Below are 18,723 nucleotides of genomic sequence, written 5' to 3' on the forward strand. Positions count from 1 at the left end.
ATGAATGTATGTACGATTGTATAATATTAAACAATAACCTAGTATTAAGGATGTCTAACATATGAAATGTACACTGACTGACAGAGCAAATGCAACACCAAGAAGGAGAGGTCAGAACTTTATGCCAATTGCAGGGTAGACTGACGTCACTGAGGTATGCTCATGATGTGAAATGCGCCGCTGTGCTGCTCACGTAGCGAACGATAAATGGGACACGGCGTTGGCGAATGGCCCACTTCGTACCGTGATTTTTCAGCCGACAGTCATTGTAGAACGTGTTGTCGTGTGCCACAGGACACGTGTATAGCTAAGAATGCCAGGCCGCCGTCAACGGAGGCATTTCCAGCAGACAGACGACATTACGAGGGGTATGGTAATCGGGCTGAGAAGGGCAGGTTGGTTGCTTCGTCAAATCACAGCCGTTACCCATAGGGATGTATTCACGGTGCAGCGCCTGTGGCGAAGATGGTTGGCGCAGGGACATGTGGCACGTGCGAGGGGTCCAGGCGCAGCCCGAGTGACGTCAGCACGCGAGGATCGGCGCATCCGCCGCCAAGCGGTGGCAGCCCCGCACGTCACGTCAACCGCCATTCTTCAGCATGTGCAAGACACCCTGGCTGTTCCAATATCGACCAGAACAATTTCCCGTCGATTGGTTGAAGGAGGCCTGCACTCCCGGCGTCCGCTCAGAAGACTACCATTGACTCCACAGCATAGACGTGCACGCCTGGCATGGTGCCGGGCTAGAGCGACTTGGATGAGGGAATGGCGGAACGTCGTGTTCTCCGATGAGTCACGCTTCTGTTCTGTCAGTGATAGTCACCGCAGACGAGTGTGGCGTCGGCGTGGAGAAAGGTCAAATCCGGCAGTAACTGTGGAGCGCCCTACCGCTAGACAACGCGGCATCATGGTTTGGGGCGCTATTGCGTATGATTCCACGTCACCTCTAGTGCGTATTCAAGGCACGTTAAATGCCCACAGCTACGTGCAGCATGTGATGCGGCCGGTGGCACTCCCCGTACCTTCAGGGGCTGCCCAGTGCTCTGTTTCAGCAGGCTAATGCCCGCCCACACACTGCTCGCATCTCCCAACAGGCTCTACGAGGTGTACAGATGCTTCCGTGGCCAGCGTACTCTCCGGATCTCTCACCAATCGAACACGTGTGGGATCTCATTGGACGCCGTTTGCAAACTCTGCCCCAGCCTCGTACGGACGACCAAGTGTGGCAAATGGTTGACAGAGAACGGAGAACCATCCCTCAGGACACCATCCGCACTCTTATTGACTCTGTACCCCGACGTGTTTCTGCGTGCATCGCCGCTCGCGGTGGTCCTACATCCTACTGAGTCGATGCCGTGCGCATTGTGTAACCTGCATATCGGTTTGAAATAAACATCAATTATTCGTCCGTGCCGTCTCTGTTTTTTCCCCAACTTTCATCCCTTTCGAACCACTCCTTCTTGATGTTGCATTTGCTCTGTCAGTCAGTGTATAAGTTCGGAATCGCTAATCTTCAAGGCTCATTTCCTCTAAGTCATACTGTGTCGAATCTGAAACAGACTCATATTGAAATTCACATTCTTCTTCCTGAGCTTGTCTTAGGTATTTATCTAGCCATAGATAGCTTAGAACTAGTCCAATTATTAGACCAATGAACGTTCCTATAGCCAACATCACTACCACCGTACCGGCAATGCCCTTCCTTGCTGGTGGAACTGGTGAGGATAACCAGGTAGAAGGTTGTGTGTGGACAGAGACATGCCCTGTATTATTTTTAAGAATTGTGACATCCTCCAATATGTTCCAGGACCCCTTCGGGTAGGCACAAGAAGCTGTACAGTTTATGTCATTATCCAAACAATGCAACCACATTGGCCGAAGTTCATAGCTACAGAAGAATGGATTCTCTATCATATTTATATTCTCCAAGTGCTTAAGGTTTTTGAAGAGACTTGCATTTACATACCGCAAGTTGTTGCGGGAGATGTCAATGTGCCTTAACTGAAGAGAGTGTGAAAAAACATTTTGTGGAATATGGGAAAAGTTACAGGAATATAGATCCAACCACCATAACTGTGGAGCGCTGACGAAAACCCCATCACTTGGTAAAATTATAGGATTCCCCGCCAAAGACAGGAAGTGTAATTTAACGTTATGAAGGAAAGAATTCCTCTCTATTGATGTGATATTATTGAAGCTTACATTCAGGGTATTAAGTTCTTGAAGGTAATTAAAAATATCCTTTGAGATGGTACGAAGATGGTTGTTGCTTAAGTCGATCATAGTTAAGGTAGTCATGTGTTGAAATGTTTTACTAGTAAGATGAAGTAACGAACAAGAATGAAGATCAAGAACTGATAAATGCCAGTTCATCAGAAAAGATCCATCACTCGGTAGTGTGATTGGATTATTGTTCAGGATCAACTTCCAGAGAAAGCTGATATCTGCAACTGCCTCAGGATCTACCCTAGTGATGACATTGTTGTCAAGATACAGGACTCTCAGTGATTCTAACGACCTAAAGGTAGAAACATCCAAAACTTTTAAGTTATTATTGCTTAACTTAACTTCTTCAACAAACTTCACTTGCTCAAAGAATCTAGGTGGTATTTCTGTTAAATTACATGAACTTAAGTTAATTGTCCAGAGATTATGTGCTTTTGGTAAGGAGTGACATTCTAAGAGATTCAAAGGACTCCCACTCAAGTCAATTAATTTTAAAGCTATTGATGAACTAGTTATATTACAAATTAGGGACAAAGTCCTATTATTGCTTCTGAGGATGAGCTCACCTACATCGGAAAATGTGTTCAAGTTCAGAGTTTCTAATTTATTTAAACTCAGATCTAAGTTTCTTACATTATGTATGTTTTTCATAAAATCCTGTTCGGAAAATCGTGAAATATTACAAGAAACAAAATGTAATCTATGAATATAGGTTGCCGGTATGTAAGGTAAACTAATAATCGAAGAGTCAGATGGATGTTTAAACATGTTATAGCTAAGATATAGAATAGAAAGTTGCGTATTGTTGCGGAATGTCTGAGGATGCAAATTTGTTATTTTGTTATTGCTCAGGTCAAGCCACTTCAACTTGTCAATCTCAGTAAATGCATCGAGTTCTATCTCGGTAATTATGTTACTTTGCAGAAACAGTATCTCCAAGGTCTTTGTATTCTCGAAATATGCTTTTCTTATAGTATTAAGATAATTAAACGACAGATCAAGCACGGAAGTATCTGCACTGAAGTTATCAGTCATTACATCTATCAGAGATGTGTTTGAACAGTTTATCTGAACAGAGTAATAATAGTTCTCTGAGATGATATAGTGGTACTCGGAACTAGTCGTAAGCTCACAGACGCATTTCTTCGGGCAAAGTGAGTATCCATGTTCGATAACAACAAATCCAAGGAGTATGATTATCGTGACCTTCACTCCGTTTTGCATCGTACCTGAAAATAAGAAATATAGCATTATAAATTAATATTTTGTAAATCTACGGAAAGACATAATTATGAATGTGTACAAAGGGAAAACATGCTACCCATTCGAAGGGATTATGCGATCATTGTAGGTTGTAACAGTCAATCAAAGGTATGAATGTTGACCATCGGTCCGTAGTGACAAGTGGTGGTAGAATGAGGTCTTGGTTCAATATAATTTACATGTACGATTTTTATTGGGCTCTGAATGTGCACCGAGCTCGATAGCTGCAGTCGCTTAAGTGCGGCCAGTATCCGTTAATCGGGAGATAGGGGGTTCGAGCCCCACTGTCGGCAGCCCTGAAGATGGTTTTCCGTGGTTTTCCCATTTCCACACCGGGCAAATGCCGGGGCTGTACCTTAATTAAGGCCACGGTCGCTTCCTTCCACTTCCTAGGCCTCTCCTATGCCATCGTCGCCATAGGACCTATCTGTTTCGGTGCGACGTAAAGCAAATAGCTGAATGTGCATGCATGCATCTCTGCCGTTTTATGTTTCTTTTACAGATTTGAATGCTGATGGAGTTTACTTATTTCTGTATGTACTTTCTGATGTTGTATCGATTCTGCTTAGTGAAGAAAGCGTTGATCTATTTGCTTCTATTCGAACTTCGTCATTGTTATAGTTCGTCATAAACAGTTATGGCGTCTCTTTGTTTATATTCGGGTTGGGAATCTCTTTCAGATTTGGAAACCTTATTTGACTTCATTTTCACGTATTATTTAATCTATTTCATTATATTACCGGTAAAGAGGAATCAGAACAGAAAAAACATGTGTAACTTGACCCGGAAATCCAGTATAAAACAATTAAGAAGGTACTTATGGTGTGGGTTACTGTAGTCACGTCCTAGTTCGTGAACCTTGGGCAACGGCTGAGTGGCTAAGTGGTCCTGAGAGTCGGGATACCAGTTGCCATGGAATGGGAGTGGTCATCTCGGACATATTCTGAGTTGTGGTCCTCCTTGTGCTCAGGCGGCTAGGACTGTACAATTTACGGGTGGTCCATAACCCGTTAGAGGAAAGATCCTCACTTGGACTATGTGCAAGTAGGGTAGCATCCTGCTTCATGAATTTACCAGGCTCAGAACATTTTAAGAAAGCTTCGGACGTATGGGAGTAACGGAGTCCCACTCCCATTTCACAGGCGAGGGACTCCTTGGAAACAACTTGGCGAACGAAGTGGAATTCGATGGGGAGCTATCAATATTAATGGGGCTTATGGAAGAAAGAAGGTAGAACTTGCTCAGTCAGCAAAGAGGATGCGTCTGGATGTGCTAGGAGTAAGTGATTTTCGGGTAAGGGGAGATAATGAGGAAGAGATAGGAGATTATAAAGTGTACTTGACGGGTGTAAGAAAGGGAAGGGCAGAGTCTGGGGTAGGGCTGTTTATCAGGAATACCATTGTACGCAACATGGTTTCTGTTAGGCACGTAAATGAGCGAATGATATGGGTAGATTTGTCAGTTGGAGGAATTAGGACAAGAATCGTGTCCGTGCATTCACCGTATGAGGGTGCATATGAGGATGAAGTTGACGAGTTTTATGAAGCATTGAGTGACATCGTGGTCAGGGTCAACGACAAGGATAGAATAGTGCTAACGGGCGATTTCAATGCCAGAGTTGGGAATGGAACTGAAGGATACGAAAGGGTGATTGGTAAATGTGGGGAAGATATGGAAGCTAATGTGAATGGGAAGCGTTTGCTGGACTTCTGTGCTAGTATGGGTTTAGCAGTTACGAATACATTCTTCAAGCTTACGGCTATTCACCGCTACACATGGGAGGCTAGGGGTACCAGATCCATAATAGACTATATCTTAACCAACTTCGAATTCAGGAAATTTGCTAGGAATGTACGAGTTTCCCGGGGATTTTTCGATGATACAGACCACTATCTGATCTGTAGTGAACTAAGTATCTCTAGGCCTTGGGTAGAGAAAGTAAAATCTGTCTTCCAACGAATAAGGGTAGAAAATCTCCAGGACGAGGAAATTATACAGAAGTACATGGATATGATTAGTGGGAAGTTTCGAACAGTAGACAGTAATCAGGTTCAGGATATACAAAGTGAATGGGTTGCATACAGGGATCCTATAGCAAAAACAGCAAGAGAATACCTAGGAACAACTGTGTGTAAAGATGGGAAAAGGCGAACATCTTGGTGGAATGATGAAGTGAGAGCAGCTTAAAACGTAAAAAGAAGGCTTATCAGAAATGGCTCCAAACAAGAACTGAGGCAGACAGGAATTTGTACGTAGATGAAAGAAACAGAGCGAAACAAATAGTTGTTGAATCCAAAAAGAAGTCGTGGGAAGATTTAGGTAATAACCTGGATAGGCTAGGTCAAGCAGCAGGGAAACCTTTTTGGACAGTAATAAAGAATCTTAGGAAGGGAGGGAAAAAGGAAATGAACAGTGTTTTGAGTAATTCAGGTGAACACATAATAGATCCCAGGGAATCACTGGAGAGGTGGAGGGAATATTTTGAACATCTTCTCAATGTAAAAGGAAATCTTTCTGGTGTTGTTGTGAACAGCCAAGCTCATGGGGAGGAGGAAAATAATGTTGGTGAAATTACGCTTAAGGAAGTGAAAAGGATGGTAAATAAACTCCATTGTCATAAAGCAGCAGGAACAGATGAAATTAGACCTGAAATGGTGAAGTATAGTGTGAAGGCAGGGGATGAAATGGTTTCATAGAGTAGTAAGATTAGCATGGAATGTCGGTAAGGTACCTTCAGATTGGACAAAAGCAGTAATTGCACCTATCTATAAGCAAGGGAACAAGAAGGATTGCAGCAGCTATCGAGGTATCTCATTGATTAGTATACCAGGCAAAGTATTCACTGGCGTCTTGGAAGGGAGGGTGCGATCGGTCGTTGAGAGGAAGCTGGATGAAAACCAGTGTGGTTTCAGACCACAGAGGGGCTGTCAGGATCAGATTTTCAGTATGCGCCAGGTAATTGAAAAATGCTCCGAGAGGAATAGGCAGTTGTGTTTATGTTTCGTAGATTTAGAGAAAGCATATGACAGGGTACCGAGGGAAAAGATGTTCGCTATACAGGGAGACTATGGAATCAAAGGTACATTATTAAAATCAATCAAAGGCATTTATGTTGACAATTGGGCTTCAGTGAGAATTGATGGTAGAATGAGTTCTTGGTTCAAGGTACTTACAGGAGTTAGACAAGGCTGTAATCTTTCACCTTTGATGTTCGTAGTTTACATGGATCATCTGCTGAAAGGTATAAAATGACAGGGAGGGATTCAGTTTGGTTGAAATGTAGTAAGCAGTCTGGCCTATGCTGACGACTTGATCTTAATGGCAGACTGTGCCGAAAGCCTGCAGTCTAATATTTCGGAACTTAAAAATTTGAAAGTTTACTAAATCCTCTTTGTTATATCCGTCCGTCCGTTCCACTCGACCGATTTGCTTCATTTCTGTTTTATTCTCTCCGGAATTACCTGCCGGTCAATCATGAGGCACTGGTAGGTCTGTAAGTTCAGCCAACTTTGAGTAATCATAAAATCAAATCATTAAATGATCACCCCAATAACTACAGAGGAAGGTTTAACCTAACCCGCAACACATTCTATACTTAGCGTGTGGCTAAGCGACTAACACTTTAATTAATGTTCTGATATATGTGATTTTTTTCATCGTTAGTAAGGTCATTGCAAGCAGCCATGTTTGATTACTGCCTGTCAAGCAAGAGAGTATATACTTCCTTTGATTACGGAAGAATACTATTCCTTCCTTGATACTCTTTGACTTTTGACCTCGTTTACTTCTATACCTCCTTAAACCATTAGAAACGGAGTTACCGAGCTCGATAGCTGCAGTCGCTTAAGTGCGGTCAGTATCCAGTATTCGGGAGATAGTAGGTTCGAGCCCCACTGTCGGCAGCCCTGAAAATGGTTTTCCGTGGTTTCCCATTTTCACACCAGGCAAATGCTGGGGCTGTACCCTAATTAAGGCCACGGCCGCTTCCTTCCCACTCCTAGCCCTTTCCTGTATCTCCGTCGCCATAAGACCTATCTGTGTCGGTGCGACGTAAAAAAAAAAAAAGAAACGGAGTCAAACCATAGCCGTCTTGTCCTTCCTCTAGCGAGTAGGCCGTGTGGTTAGGGTCGCGCAGCTATGAGCTTACATTCTGTAGATAGTGGGTTCGAACCCCACTGTCGGCAGTCCTGAAGATGGTTTACCGTGGTTTCCCTTTTTCACACCAGGCAAATGCTGGGGATGTACCTTAATAATGGCCATATCCGCTTTCTTCCCAATCCTACCCTTTTCTTATCCCTTCGTCACCATAAAACCCATCTGCGTCAGTGCTACGTAAAACAACTTGTAAAAATAAAAAAGACAAAAAAGATAAAACCAACTTCTCTTACCCTTTATGGCCGAGTCCATTCGCCTCAGATGAGCCCACCAACGTTGCCGGTTAATGGGTACAGCTTCATCAATTGAGTTCATTATTAACTTAGCCTTTATCTCCTTGATCCGAGTACACTCCTGCTATTGTTCGCACATAATTTTACCAGCAATCATTGTCACTACTTTCATGTCACTTACTTCCGATTTATTAATAAGATTCTGTAGTCTGTCCAGTTTTCTCTGCAGTAAAGGAAATTTGATCTGAAAACAGACCTATGTAAAGATAGTTTCGTTCGGGGGCTGACCTTTTCCTCACTGCATTAGCTTAGCTGCAATGTCTCTTACTATACTATCATCATGGGAGAGCAAACATCCTGAATGCATCCGAAATATTTGAAATGATCTATCTGTTCCAGCTTTGTATCCCCAACCTGACATTCAATTATTTTAAGGGTCTTACCTCCTTCTCTTCCCCTCTCAATTGAAGGCGATATTTCGTTGTACTGTACAAATGTATATATTTTCTAAACTTTCTCTTAAGTAGTATTTACAGTACTCATTATTCATATATTTTTAATGTACTCTACGTACGATTTGTATTATATAGATGATATTATTTTTTTAAGTGTGATTACTTTTGTCAGTACTATTACTGTTATTTTTTGTTAATATTATCATATTATTGTCATCAGTAGTTATTGATAAGTGTTCTAGGTTAAGACTGGTTAAGTGTAAGAAAGGGAGTACATCCCTAACTTTGCCAGGATAAACAAAACATATTATTATTATTATTATTATTATTATTATTATTATTATTATTATTATTATTATTATTATTATTATTATTACTAACACCACGTTAGTCTTGGAAAGGCTTATTTTCATATCATACTCATTGCACCTTTTTTATGTTGCAAGATGTCAGAATGAAGGCTTTCAGCACAGCCGGCCATTAACACGAAGTCGTCGCATAGGCTAAACTGCTTACTACATTTCCACCTAACTTAATCCCTCCCTGCCACTTTATACCTTTCAGTAGATGATCCTTACAATCTATGAACAACAAATGGGAAAGATGACAGCGCTTTCTAATCCCCGTAAGTACCTTGAACCAAGAAATCATTCTCCCATCAATTCTCAATGCAGATCAATTATGAAAATAAATACATTTGATTAATTTTGGTAATCTATCCTTTACCCTACAGTCCCCCAGTACGGTTAACATCTTTTCCCTCGGTACTCTGTAGTAAGCCTTCTATAGATCTCTCTCGTAGCATTTTTCAGTTACCTGGCATATCTTGAAAATATGATCCTGACAGCCCCTCTGTGGTCTGAAAGAACTCTTGTTTTCATCCAACTTACTCTCACCCTCCCTTCCAGGATGTCATTGGGCATATTTCCTGGTATGCTGACCAATGAAGTACATCGATATTTGTTGCAATCCTTTCTGTTCCCTTGCTTATAGTTAGGTCCAATTACTGCTTTCGTCCAGTTAGAAGGTATTATATTAGGATTCTATGCTAATATTATTATTCTATGAAGTATGATCATCCCTACCCACCAACTACATTTCACTTTTTCAGTTCTAATTCCATCTATTCCTACTGCTTTATGAAAATTGAGTTTATTTACCATCCTTTACATCTCCTCAAGTGTAATTTCAGTCCTCCTCCCCTTGAGTTTGGTTGTTCGCGACGTCACTGGAACGATTGTCTGGCACGTTGAGAAGATTTTTATAAGATTCCTTCCACCTGTCCAATGATTTCCTGGGTTCTGCTATGAGTTCAGCTGATTTACTCAAAACACTATTCATTTCCTTTATCCCTCCCTCTTGCAGAATTTTTTACTGTCCAGTGTTTCCTTGCCGCTTGAATGAGCCTTTCCAGGTTATTACCGAAGTCTTCCCATGACTTTTTCTTGGATTCAACCATTGTTTGTTTTGTTCTTTTTCTTTCATCTACGTATCATTTCCCGCTGCATCAGCCCTTGTTTGAAGTAATTTTATGTTTACAACCTGCCCTCACTTCATCATTCCACCAAGATATTAGCTTTTTCCCATCTTTAGCCTACACACAGCTCTTACTAGACATTGCCTTGCTCTTTCTGCTACAGCATCCATGTATAACACCCATTCACTATCTCTACGCTGAACCTGCTGACGATCTATTATTTGGAATTTTTCATTAATCACATCCACGTACTTGTGTCTAATACCCTAGTCCTGGAGATTTTACACTCTCTTTTGTCTGAAGACGGATTTCACTTTCCCCATCCTCTCTCTCTATCCAAGGCCTAGATATACCTATTTCCCTACGGATCAGATAGTGATCTTATCATCAAAATCTCCCGGGATACCTGCACAATTCTAATGGATTTCCTGAATTCAAGTTCGGTTATGATATAGTCTATTATGAATATGGTGCCCCTACCCTCCCATGTGTAATGGTGAATAGCTTTATGCTTGATGAATATATTCGTAACTGCTAATCACATACTAGCACAGAAGTACAGAAGACGCTTCCTATTTCTTAGTAGCTTCCATGTCTTCCCGATATTTACCCACCACCCTTTAGTATTTACCCAACAGTATGCCCTTCACTTTTTAACACTTGTTAAGAATAATAATGAATAATCTCCTATCCCTTTGTCGTTATGCCCCATCATCAAAATATCATTAACTCCTAAAGCTTTCACGCGGATCCTCTTTGCTGACTCAGTCAGTTATACTTTTTCTTTCATAAGCCCCATTGATATTGATACCTCCCCACAAAATTACATTTTGTTGCAGAGTTATTTCCAATGAGTCCCTCGCCTATCACAAAGAAGTGGGACGGCTTTACACTCGGAGCTCCGAGGCTTGCTAAAAACGTTCTGAGTGTGCTCGGTAAAAATCTGTGAAACAGGATGCTGCGCTACATACACACAGTCCCAATGAGGATCTCTCCTCTAACGGGACCACCGATGGATTGTATAGTCCTGGCCAACTGATGACATGGAGGGCCTATCTCAGAATACGTTCGAGATGCGTACTCCTATTCCATAGCAACCTGTTTATCGACTTTAAGGACCACTTATTAAGCCACTCAGCCGTTGCCCAAGGTTCGCGAACTAGGACGTGACTAGAGTAAAACACACCACGTACCATCTGAGATGGGAGAAATGAATATAATTATCCCCGCTGCTCAGCCGAGGTGAAATAAATCTAACAACCCTGCCATCAACAAATATGGAAGAATATATAGGTACGCAAAATGGTTATTCAGCCCAATATAATTAAGATTTTTTTTTTATAATTCGCTTTACATCGCACTGACACAGACAGGTCTTATGGCGACGGGATAGGAAAGGATTTTGGCTAAAACAGATGAAATTATAAGCACCATTTGCAATTTCATGGTAGTGACTCTATAGAACACCTAAAACGACCACAGCTGTGAATAACAAGGTCTGAAAGTAATTTTGCTTTTTTTTGCTATTTGCTTTACGTCGCACCGACACAAACATGTCTTACGGCGACGATGGGATAGGAAAGGCCTAGGAATTGGAAGGAAGCGGCCGTGGCCTTAATGAAGGTACAGCCCCGGCATTTGCCTGGTGTGAAAATGGGAAACCACGGAAAACCATCTTTAGGGCTGCCGACAGTGGGGCTCGAACCCACTATCTCCCGATTACTGGATACTGGCCGCACTTAAGCGACTGCAGCTATCGAGCTCGGTAAAAGTAATTGTGTTTGAAGGCACTGAACTGATACGGAATTGCCCAGACCTCGTCATACCCGAGGCGTCAAAAACATGCATCACTATCAGTCCGAAACCAGGCTATGAAAAATTTTACTCGAATCCAGGCAGACTCAATTTTCCTTTCCGTTGCTGCTTGTTGCTGTGGATGTGATATGCTCGAATACCTAATAGCTTCTATCGTTTTTTTTCTTTTTTTGCACGAGAATGACAGCATCATTGACCAAATTTGGTAATATCGGATGACCAAATGCTACTTAACTATTGATTTAGTAGCAGATGGTTCCGGTGGAGTGTGTTGTTATGGAATTTTCGCATAACAGAGGACCGATCGATGTTGGTCTGCGGTGCAGTTGCCCGTGTAATAGTATGAAGGTTTTTAAGGACGGCATCTGAAACAGCCTCTTCGTTGAGGTCAGACGATATAGCAGATGATGATGGCATGCAGACTTCGTTTCAGGTGTCAGAACATATTAGCTGTCTGATTTCCACTATCAGGATATTACTCATGGTATAGGCATTGCAAATGTTATTGAATTCTGTCTTGTATCTTCATAGATTAGTAACACATCAACGTACTCGTAACTGCGGAATATACTGTCTGTAGATTACTAATAAAAATTAGGTTCGTTACACGGGTGAATGTGTTGTGTACATTTTCATACGCATGGAGTTAAGTCAACACAACACAACACAACACAACACAACACAACACAACACAACACAACACAACACAACACAACACAACACAACACAACACAACACAACACAACACAACACAACACAACACAACACAACACAACACAACACAACACAACACAACACAACACAACACAACACAACACAACACAACACAACATCATTTCTCTTTTTACAGCTTTTCCTACACCTATGGGATCGCGGGTACGAACTGTGTAGCACATGTGGATTTGGCTCTGTTTAACGGACGGATGTCCTTCCTGACGCCAACCCTATATGAAGGGATGTAATCACTAGTGCGTATTTCTGTGGTGTGTGTAGCATTATTTCGCTCTTCTGAACGGTACCGTGCATAATGTTATTCATTTGTCACCTTTCACCTCAACTTTTTTTTTTTGTGGATTAAGAGGACTCTTTTGGAACTAAATTTACCTGGTGATAGGACGAGAAAGTTAATTGGACTGATTACAGAAGAAAATTACAAGACCGAGCTCGATAGCTGCAGTCGCTTAAGTGCGGCCAGTATCCAATATTCGGGAGATAGTAGGTTCGAACCCCACTGTCGGCAGCCCTGAAAATGGTTTTCCGTGGTTTCCCATTTTCACACCAGGCAAATGCTGGGGCTGTACCTTAATTAAGGCCACGGCCGCTTCCTTCCAACTCCTAGCCCTTTTCCGTCCCATCGTCGCCATAAGACCTATCTGTGTCGGTGCGACGTAAAGCAACTAGCAAAAAAAAAAAAAAAAAAAAATACAAGAGAAGGTGACGAGCAAAAGACTTCTGGACAGTAATTTTATTTCGCTGGAGAAATAAATTGCGTCAATTTACTTTCTAAATGTGGAATTTTTACGGAATATCGGAAGATCGGTGGTGGTACATTTATTCCGCCAACTACAGTATATAGATGACTTCGAAGATTATTGAATTAATCGGCGACCAAGCTGAGCCTCTTCGTAATGACGAAGACTGTCACGCAGAAGTAAGCCACCATAACTTCGTTAGCGTGAGATATATCTTTCGCATTACCATTCAGAGGTTTTTAGACCCAATTCTATTAATTGGGCATATCAATAATAACTGCAGTACCGTAGCACAATCGTATTAGAAATTAAGCTTACCATGTTACACAAGTCTCCAGTAATGACGACGTTGCATAATATCTCCATACAAACAACAATTGCTGCACTTGATATAGGGGTGAATTTCTTCCTGTAGGGTACTTTAACCTGCCTTTTCTCTCTTCAGGTACCTTTCTCACGACAGACTTCGATAACCTAAAATCTCTCCGAAAAATTGCATTTCTGTGAGGGCAAGCATATCATTACTCCTGCGTAAACTTCTTATTTATCACCATTGTGATGTTAATCGAAATACAGTAGGTGAGCACTAAACACAAACTCTCTTCCAAATATTTTGATTTTAACACTTCGTTAGGTAACTTAACGGTATGAGTAAGCTACGTTAAATTAACGAAGAATTTAATGGAAAGTCAGCATTAAAGAAATTTCGTTAACAAATTCTGTTAACAAGCTTATTAATGCAGTTTAGCGTGATGGTGTCCGGCTCCATGGCCAAATGGTTAGCGCGGTGGTCTTTGGCCATAGGGGTCGTTGGTTCGATTTCCGACAGGGTCGAGAATTTTAACCATCGTTGGTTAACTTCGCTGGCACGGGGGCTGGGTGTATGTGTCGTCTTCATTATCATTTCATCCTCATCACGACGCGCAGGTCGCTTACGGATGTCAAATCAAAAGACCTGCACCTGGCGAGGCGAACATGTCCTCGGACACTCCCGGCACTAAAAGCCATACGCCATTTCCATTTCATTTCAAGGTGATGTTAATCCTTAACAGAGTTTGATGAAACCGGCACTTAGACAGTGACCCCATCTCTCAGGCCGGGAGGTTTGCGTTGAAGGTGAGAGGGTTGGCAGCCGTGGTCTACACTAGGAACTAACCCAGGCTTCACCTTAGTGCACGGGAATGGAAAACCACCGAAAACAATCTGAGGACAGCCGACGATGGGTACCAGCCCCTCTCCGTCTCCCGAATGCTGAGGCGTAGAGCCACAGTATAGACGCGGCCACCGTATAAATCTTCGTTTTACCTGTGGGGGGTAGGCTGGTTTTACGTTGCTAACATATAGGTAGGAACCAGCGCCAATAACGACCCTAAGGGCTATCGTTGTAAGATGTGTTGCGTATCTTCAAGAATTATAAGGCGCCGGAGAGCAATGAGCATGATAACGATTCAATCGAATTACACTACTTACACACTAACGGTGGATTTCCTTCCTTCCTTGTAGATTCGATAAGTACCACACACCAGAAATTTAACTAACAGTACTAATACTAGCATACGATGAGTTTGAGACAGTAAATTATGTTTTAAAAAACCTAGCGAGTTGGTCGTGCGGTTAGGGGCGTGCATCCGTGAGCTTGCATTCGGGAGATCGTTGGTTAGAACCCTACTGTCGACAGCCCTGAAGACGTTTCCCGTGGTTTCCCATTTTCACCCCAGGCAAATGCTGGGACTGTACCTCAATTAAGGCCACGACCGCTTCCTTCCCACTCCTAGCCCTTTCCTATTCCATTGTCGCCAAGACCTATCTGTGTCGGCGCGAGGTAAAGTAAGGTGCTCTTGAAAGGTGACAAAAGCGGAAGGGCATATTGAGGAGTGGGATCGTTTATTGATAATCCCCGAGAACGCAACATAAATTATAGTAGTCACGTAAATGAAAGAATGTCGTCGGTGGATTTGGCAATTGCAAGTATTAAGATTAGGTTTTCTCTGTGTACTAACCATATGAACGAGTAGTTGAAAATTAAGTAGACAAGTTTTATGAAGTACACCGTGGGGTTGCAGTTAGGATCAACTACAAAGTATAGCGTCAATGGTGATTTCAGTGAAGAGGTTGGAAATAGAGCTGAAAGTGAGGCAATAATTATGGTTGATGTGACTTGGCTTGCAGAATTAACACTGGAATGTATAATAATAATAATAATAATAATAATAATAATAATAATAATAATAATAATAATAATAATAATAATAATAATAATAATAATAATAATCATCATCATCATCATCATCTATACCTAAGATATTCATTAGTATGAACGCAAATATGTGTATACATTTCACTCTGATGTATTTTTTTTTTTTGCTAGTGGTTTTACGTCGCACCGACACAGATAGGTCTTATGGCGACGATGGGTTAGGAAAGGCCTAGGAGTTGGAAGGAAGCGGCCGTGGCCTTAATTAAGGTACAGCCCCAGTATTTGCCTGGTGTTAAAATGGGAAACCACGGAAAACCATCTTCAGGGCTGCTGACAGTCGGATTCTAACCCACTGTCTCCCGGATGCAACTCTGATGTAATAAAGTAATAAACATTCCAGCCTAACCACTGCTAAACAATGAAATATTTTAAGATGATTACCTTCATTAGATCTATAATCCTTATTACCAGAAAGATGTGCTATTCGTTAGCTTGTGATCCACACTCGATTACAACTACCGTCTACCTCATCCTGATACGTTATCTTGAAATAACATGTCTTATCATATGGGTGATAAGATTTATGATATAATATGTAGTGCACTATTCCTTCTTCAAGCAATTCAGCTACTTAATAAGATGACACATTCTTTTGAGGTTTAATAATAATAATTATAATAATAATAATAATTATAATAATAATAATAATAATAATAATAATAATAATAATAATAATGATAATCGTCATCATCATTCATGTGTTACGTCCTGTGGAATGTTGGTCTCTTACTGTCTGTTTCTTCTCTCATACCAGGTAACTTCCACTGATCAGAGCTCTGTTTAAGTACCCTGCTGGAGTTCATGTTGTCCACGTGTCACGTTCATTATTCGTAGCACACATTGACCTATTGGTGTACTTTGCAGCTACTTCAGAATATACTCATTTATTTTATGATACTTTAGGAAGTTTCCATGAGTCTCCCTTGCGATTCATATTTATTCTTTCAGTTTACTAGCTGATGGTCAAGCTTCCCTTCTATAGCCTACGTTTGGAACTAATCTAGATAGTCTGATATGTCCTTGAACCTGTAGTAGCTTAAAAGCCTAGTAAAATTTAAACATGTAATTCATGCTGACTCTGAATATCTCATTGTCGTATATTTTCATGAAGGAATGAGAAATTATCGCCGATCATTGAAATTGTTAATCACTTATAGTTTATTGTTTCATTAAAAATTCATGAATAAAAAATCAAAGACATGCTATTACTACGATGTATATTACATATTAGCATGTGAAGTGTTTCAGAGGGTAGTGGTTTTAATGTATAAGTTGTTGAGGTAAGTGGTGTTGGTGGTGGTGGTGATTATTGTTTTAAGAGGACGTACGTTGTTTTGGTAAGCTACTGTGAGGGAGAAGGGGGTTGTGAATTCTGTCCTCTTACAGTCGGAAGATTGCACAATTAAACTTTCCTGAAATATTCATGATCAGATGCAAAATTGAACCAGGTGTTGTACAAAATTGAATAAATATAACTGATACAATGATCTGTTGAAAACTACTTGACGGTGTTGCACTTGGAGATGTTATAATGACACAAAGTTTTTTATCTAGTTTATGCGCGGATTTCAAGCTGTGTAGGATGCATGCTGGAATATTCTAAAGGAGGGAAAATTTACAAACGATCTAAATCACATAAATTGATGTTGTGTGGTTTTAACGGCTACCCATGCAATGCGTGCCTATACTGAAGAATATGTTGCAAGATACTAATTCATTCATGGATAGCCGTGGCAAAAGGCGATGACGTTTACTATTTTCTTAAGATCAAGTAGAAGATATTTTCCTCGTTTTTTTTCTTTTTTAGAATTTTCTTTACGTCACACCGAAACAGAGGGGTGTTATGTCGACAATGGGAGAGAAAAGTGCTGGGAGTGGGAAGGAAGCGGCCATGGCCTTAATTAAGGTACTACCCAGCATTTGCCTAGTGTAAAAATGAGAAACCAAGGCAAAACATCTTCCGGGCTGCCGACAGTGCTGTTCGAACCCACTAACTCCCGGATAATAGCTCACAGCTGCGCGTCCATAACTCACGCGGTGAAAATGTTTTCTACCGAACAACAAGATGCACCGAAATTAAGAAATATTTCAAAAGATGTAAAAACTCATTGAAAAATATAGACGTAGTAGTTTCATGATTATAGACCAATTAGAGAGATTAGTTGTGCGAGATAGGGTGTTCACTCCGTTGTTACTGTCCAGCTTTAAGACTAGACAACCGGTCTTATGGGCTTTTACTTATATTGGCATTAATGTGGAGGTTTTCTTAAGACAAAACCGTAGAGTAGGTAGTTTACAGAGTATGGATCCGCAACAAGTGTTGTGTGCAGAGTGGCGAATATCATTCTTGCGTGATACAACAGTGTACACATTACTTAGTGTTATTTTAAATACTGGCGTAGTTTATTTGTTATTTAGCGTATGATGAATATAATATAAAATATGTACAACTACCATCTTAAGTTCATAACTAAAGTTTCATATCAAAAGTTGAGAGCCAGAAAAGAGCTTCGCTTGAGATACAGTGTAGGTCCTCTATAGAGCCTCTATAAGCACGCAAAGGACACTAAAATGCAATGTGATCCACTGTCTGCTCCTCTTCTCCGAAGTCGCGTTGCGGTGATGTCTTCCATCCCCATTTGAAGAGAGCGGCTCCACATCTATCTTGTCCGGTGTACGCATCGACCAGGCGCGGCTCCATAAAACGATCTGCAGAGCTGCAGAACCACCACAATGAAAGATATACAGTAATGTAATATATAGCGATTAGCGATCCCATCCTTCATACTGAGTGTGTATATCGAGCCAAAGATCGATACCCACACAGCTGCTGGTGATCTGGCAACCCTGTTTAGATCTGTGAACGACAGAATATTAGGAGAGCATACTTAACTAGAGCTTTCTTCCGGTAGGTGGCTATGAGTCGCCCATAAGTTTCTGTATGAACTGCACGCCTTGCAGTACGTCTGGCCTGTTCCCGTGACCATAGAGTTAGTAAATAATACACTTGACTGCGCCACCATCCGTAAGAGAATCGCTGCAGCGGGTGAGCCTGTTGAAATCTCAGCTGTTTGGGAAAAGCTCCCTCCATTGTACTCACCAGTCTAAATAGAGAACTTTTGAACTTTTAAAACTGTGTGGATATTGATATGGTTTAAAATTCTTACATGTCAACATTCCCACATGCTACAGCAGAGTTGTGATGCTTCTGTCCAGTAGAAAGAAAGCCTAAAAAGTTTAAATACAGGATAAATGCGTGATAAAAGAGGATGGTTGTGATTAAGTAACACAAAATCAATTTACTGTCCATGTTAAGTCTTCAAACAACGAACCTTATGATTGGCGTATGCATATTTTTCTATCTTTTGTG

General features: G+C 41.2%; 1 protein-coding gene across 1 annotated transcript; it reads right to left on the minus strand.

Moving 5' to 3' along the window:
• Positions 1-1,383: 1,383 nt before the first annotated feature.
• On the minus strand, positions 1,384-15,830 carry LOC136874775 (carboxypeptidase N subunit 2). Its single transcript, XM_068227906.1, has 2 exons — positions 15,735-15,830; positions 1,384-3,455 (listed from the first exon to the last, which is right to left on the minus strand). Exon 2 carries the CDS (start codon positions 3,448-3,450, stop codon positions 1,507-1,509), a length of 1,944 nt encoding a protein of 647 aa, XP_068084007.1. The 5' UTR covers positions 3,451-3,455; positions 15,735-15,830; the 3' UTR covers positions 1,384-1,506.
• Positions 15,831-18,723: the final 2,893 nt, after the last annotated feature.

The sequence above is a fragment of the Anabrus simplex genome, chromosome 5 (assembly GCF_040414725.1).
Source record: "Anabrus simplex isolate iqAnaSimp1 chromosome 5, ASM4041472v1, whole genome shotgun sequence".
Classification (NCBI taxonomy): Eukaryota; Metazoa; Arthropoda; class Insecta; order Orthoptera; family Tettigoniidae; genus Anabrus; species Anabrus simplex.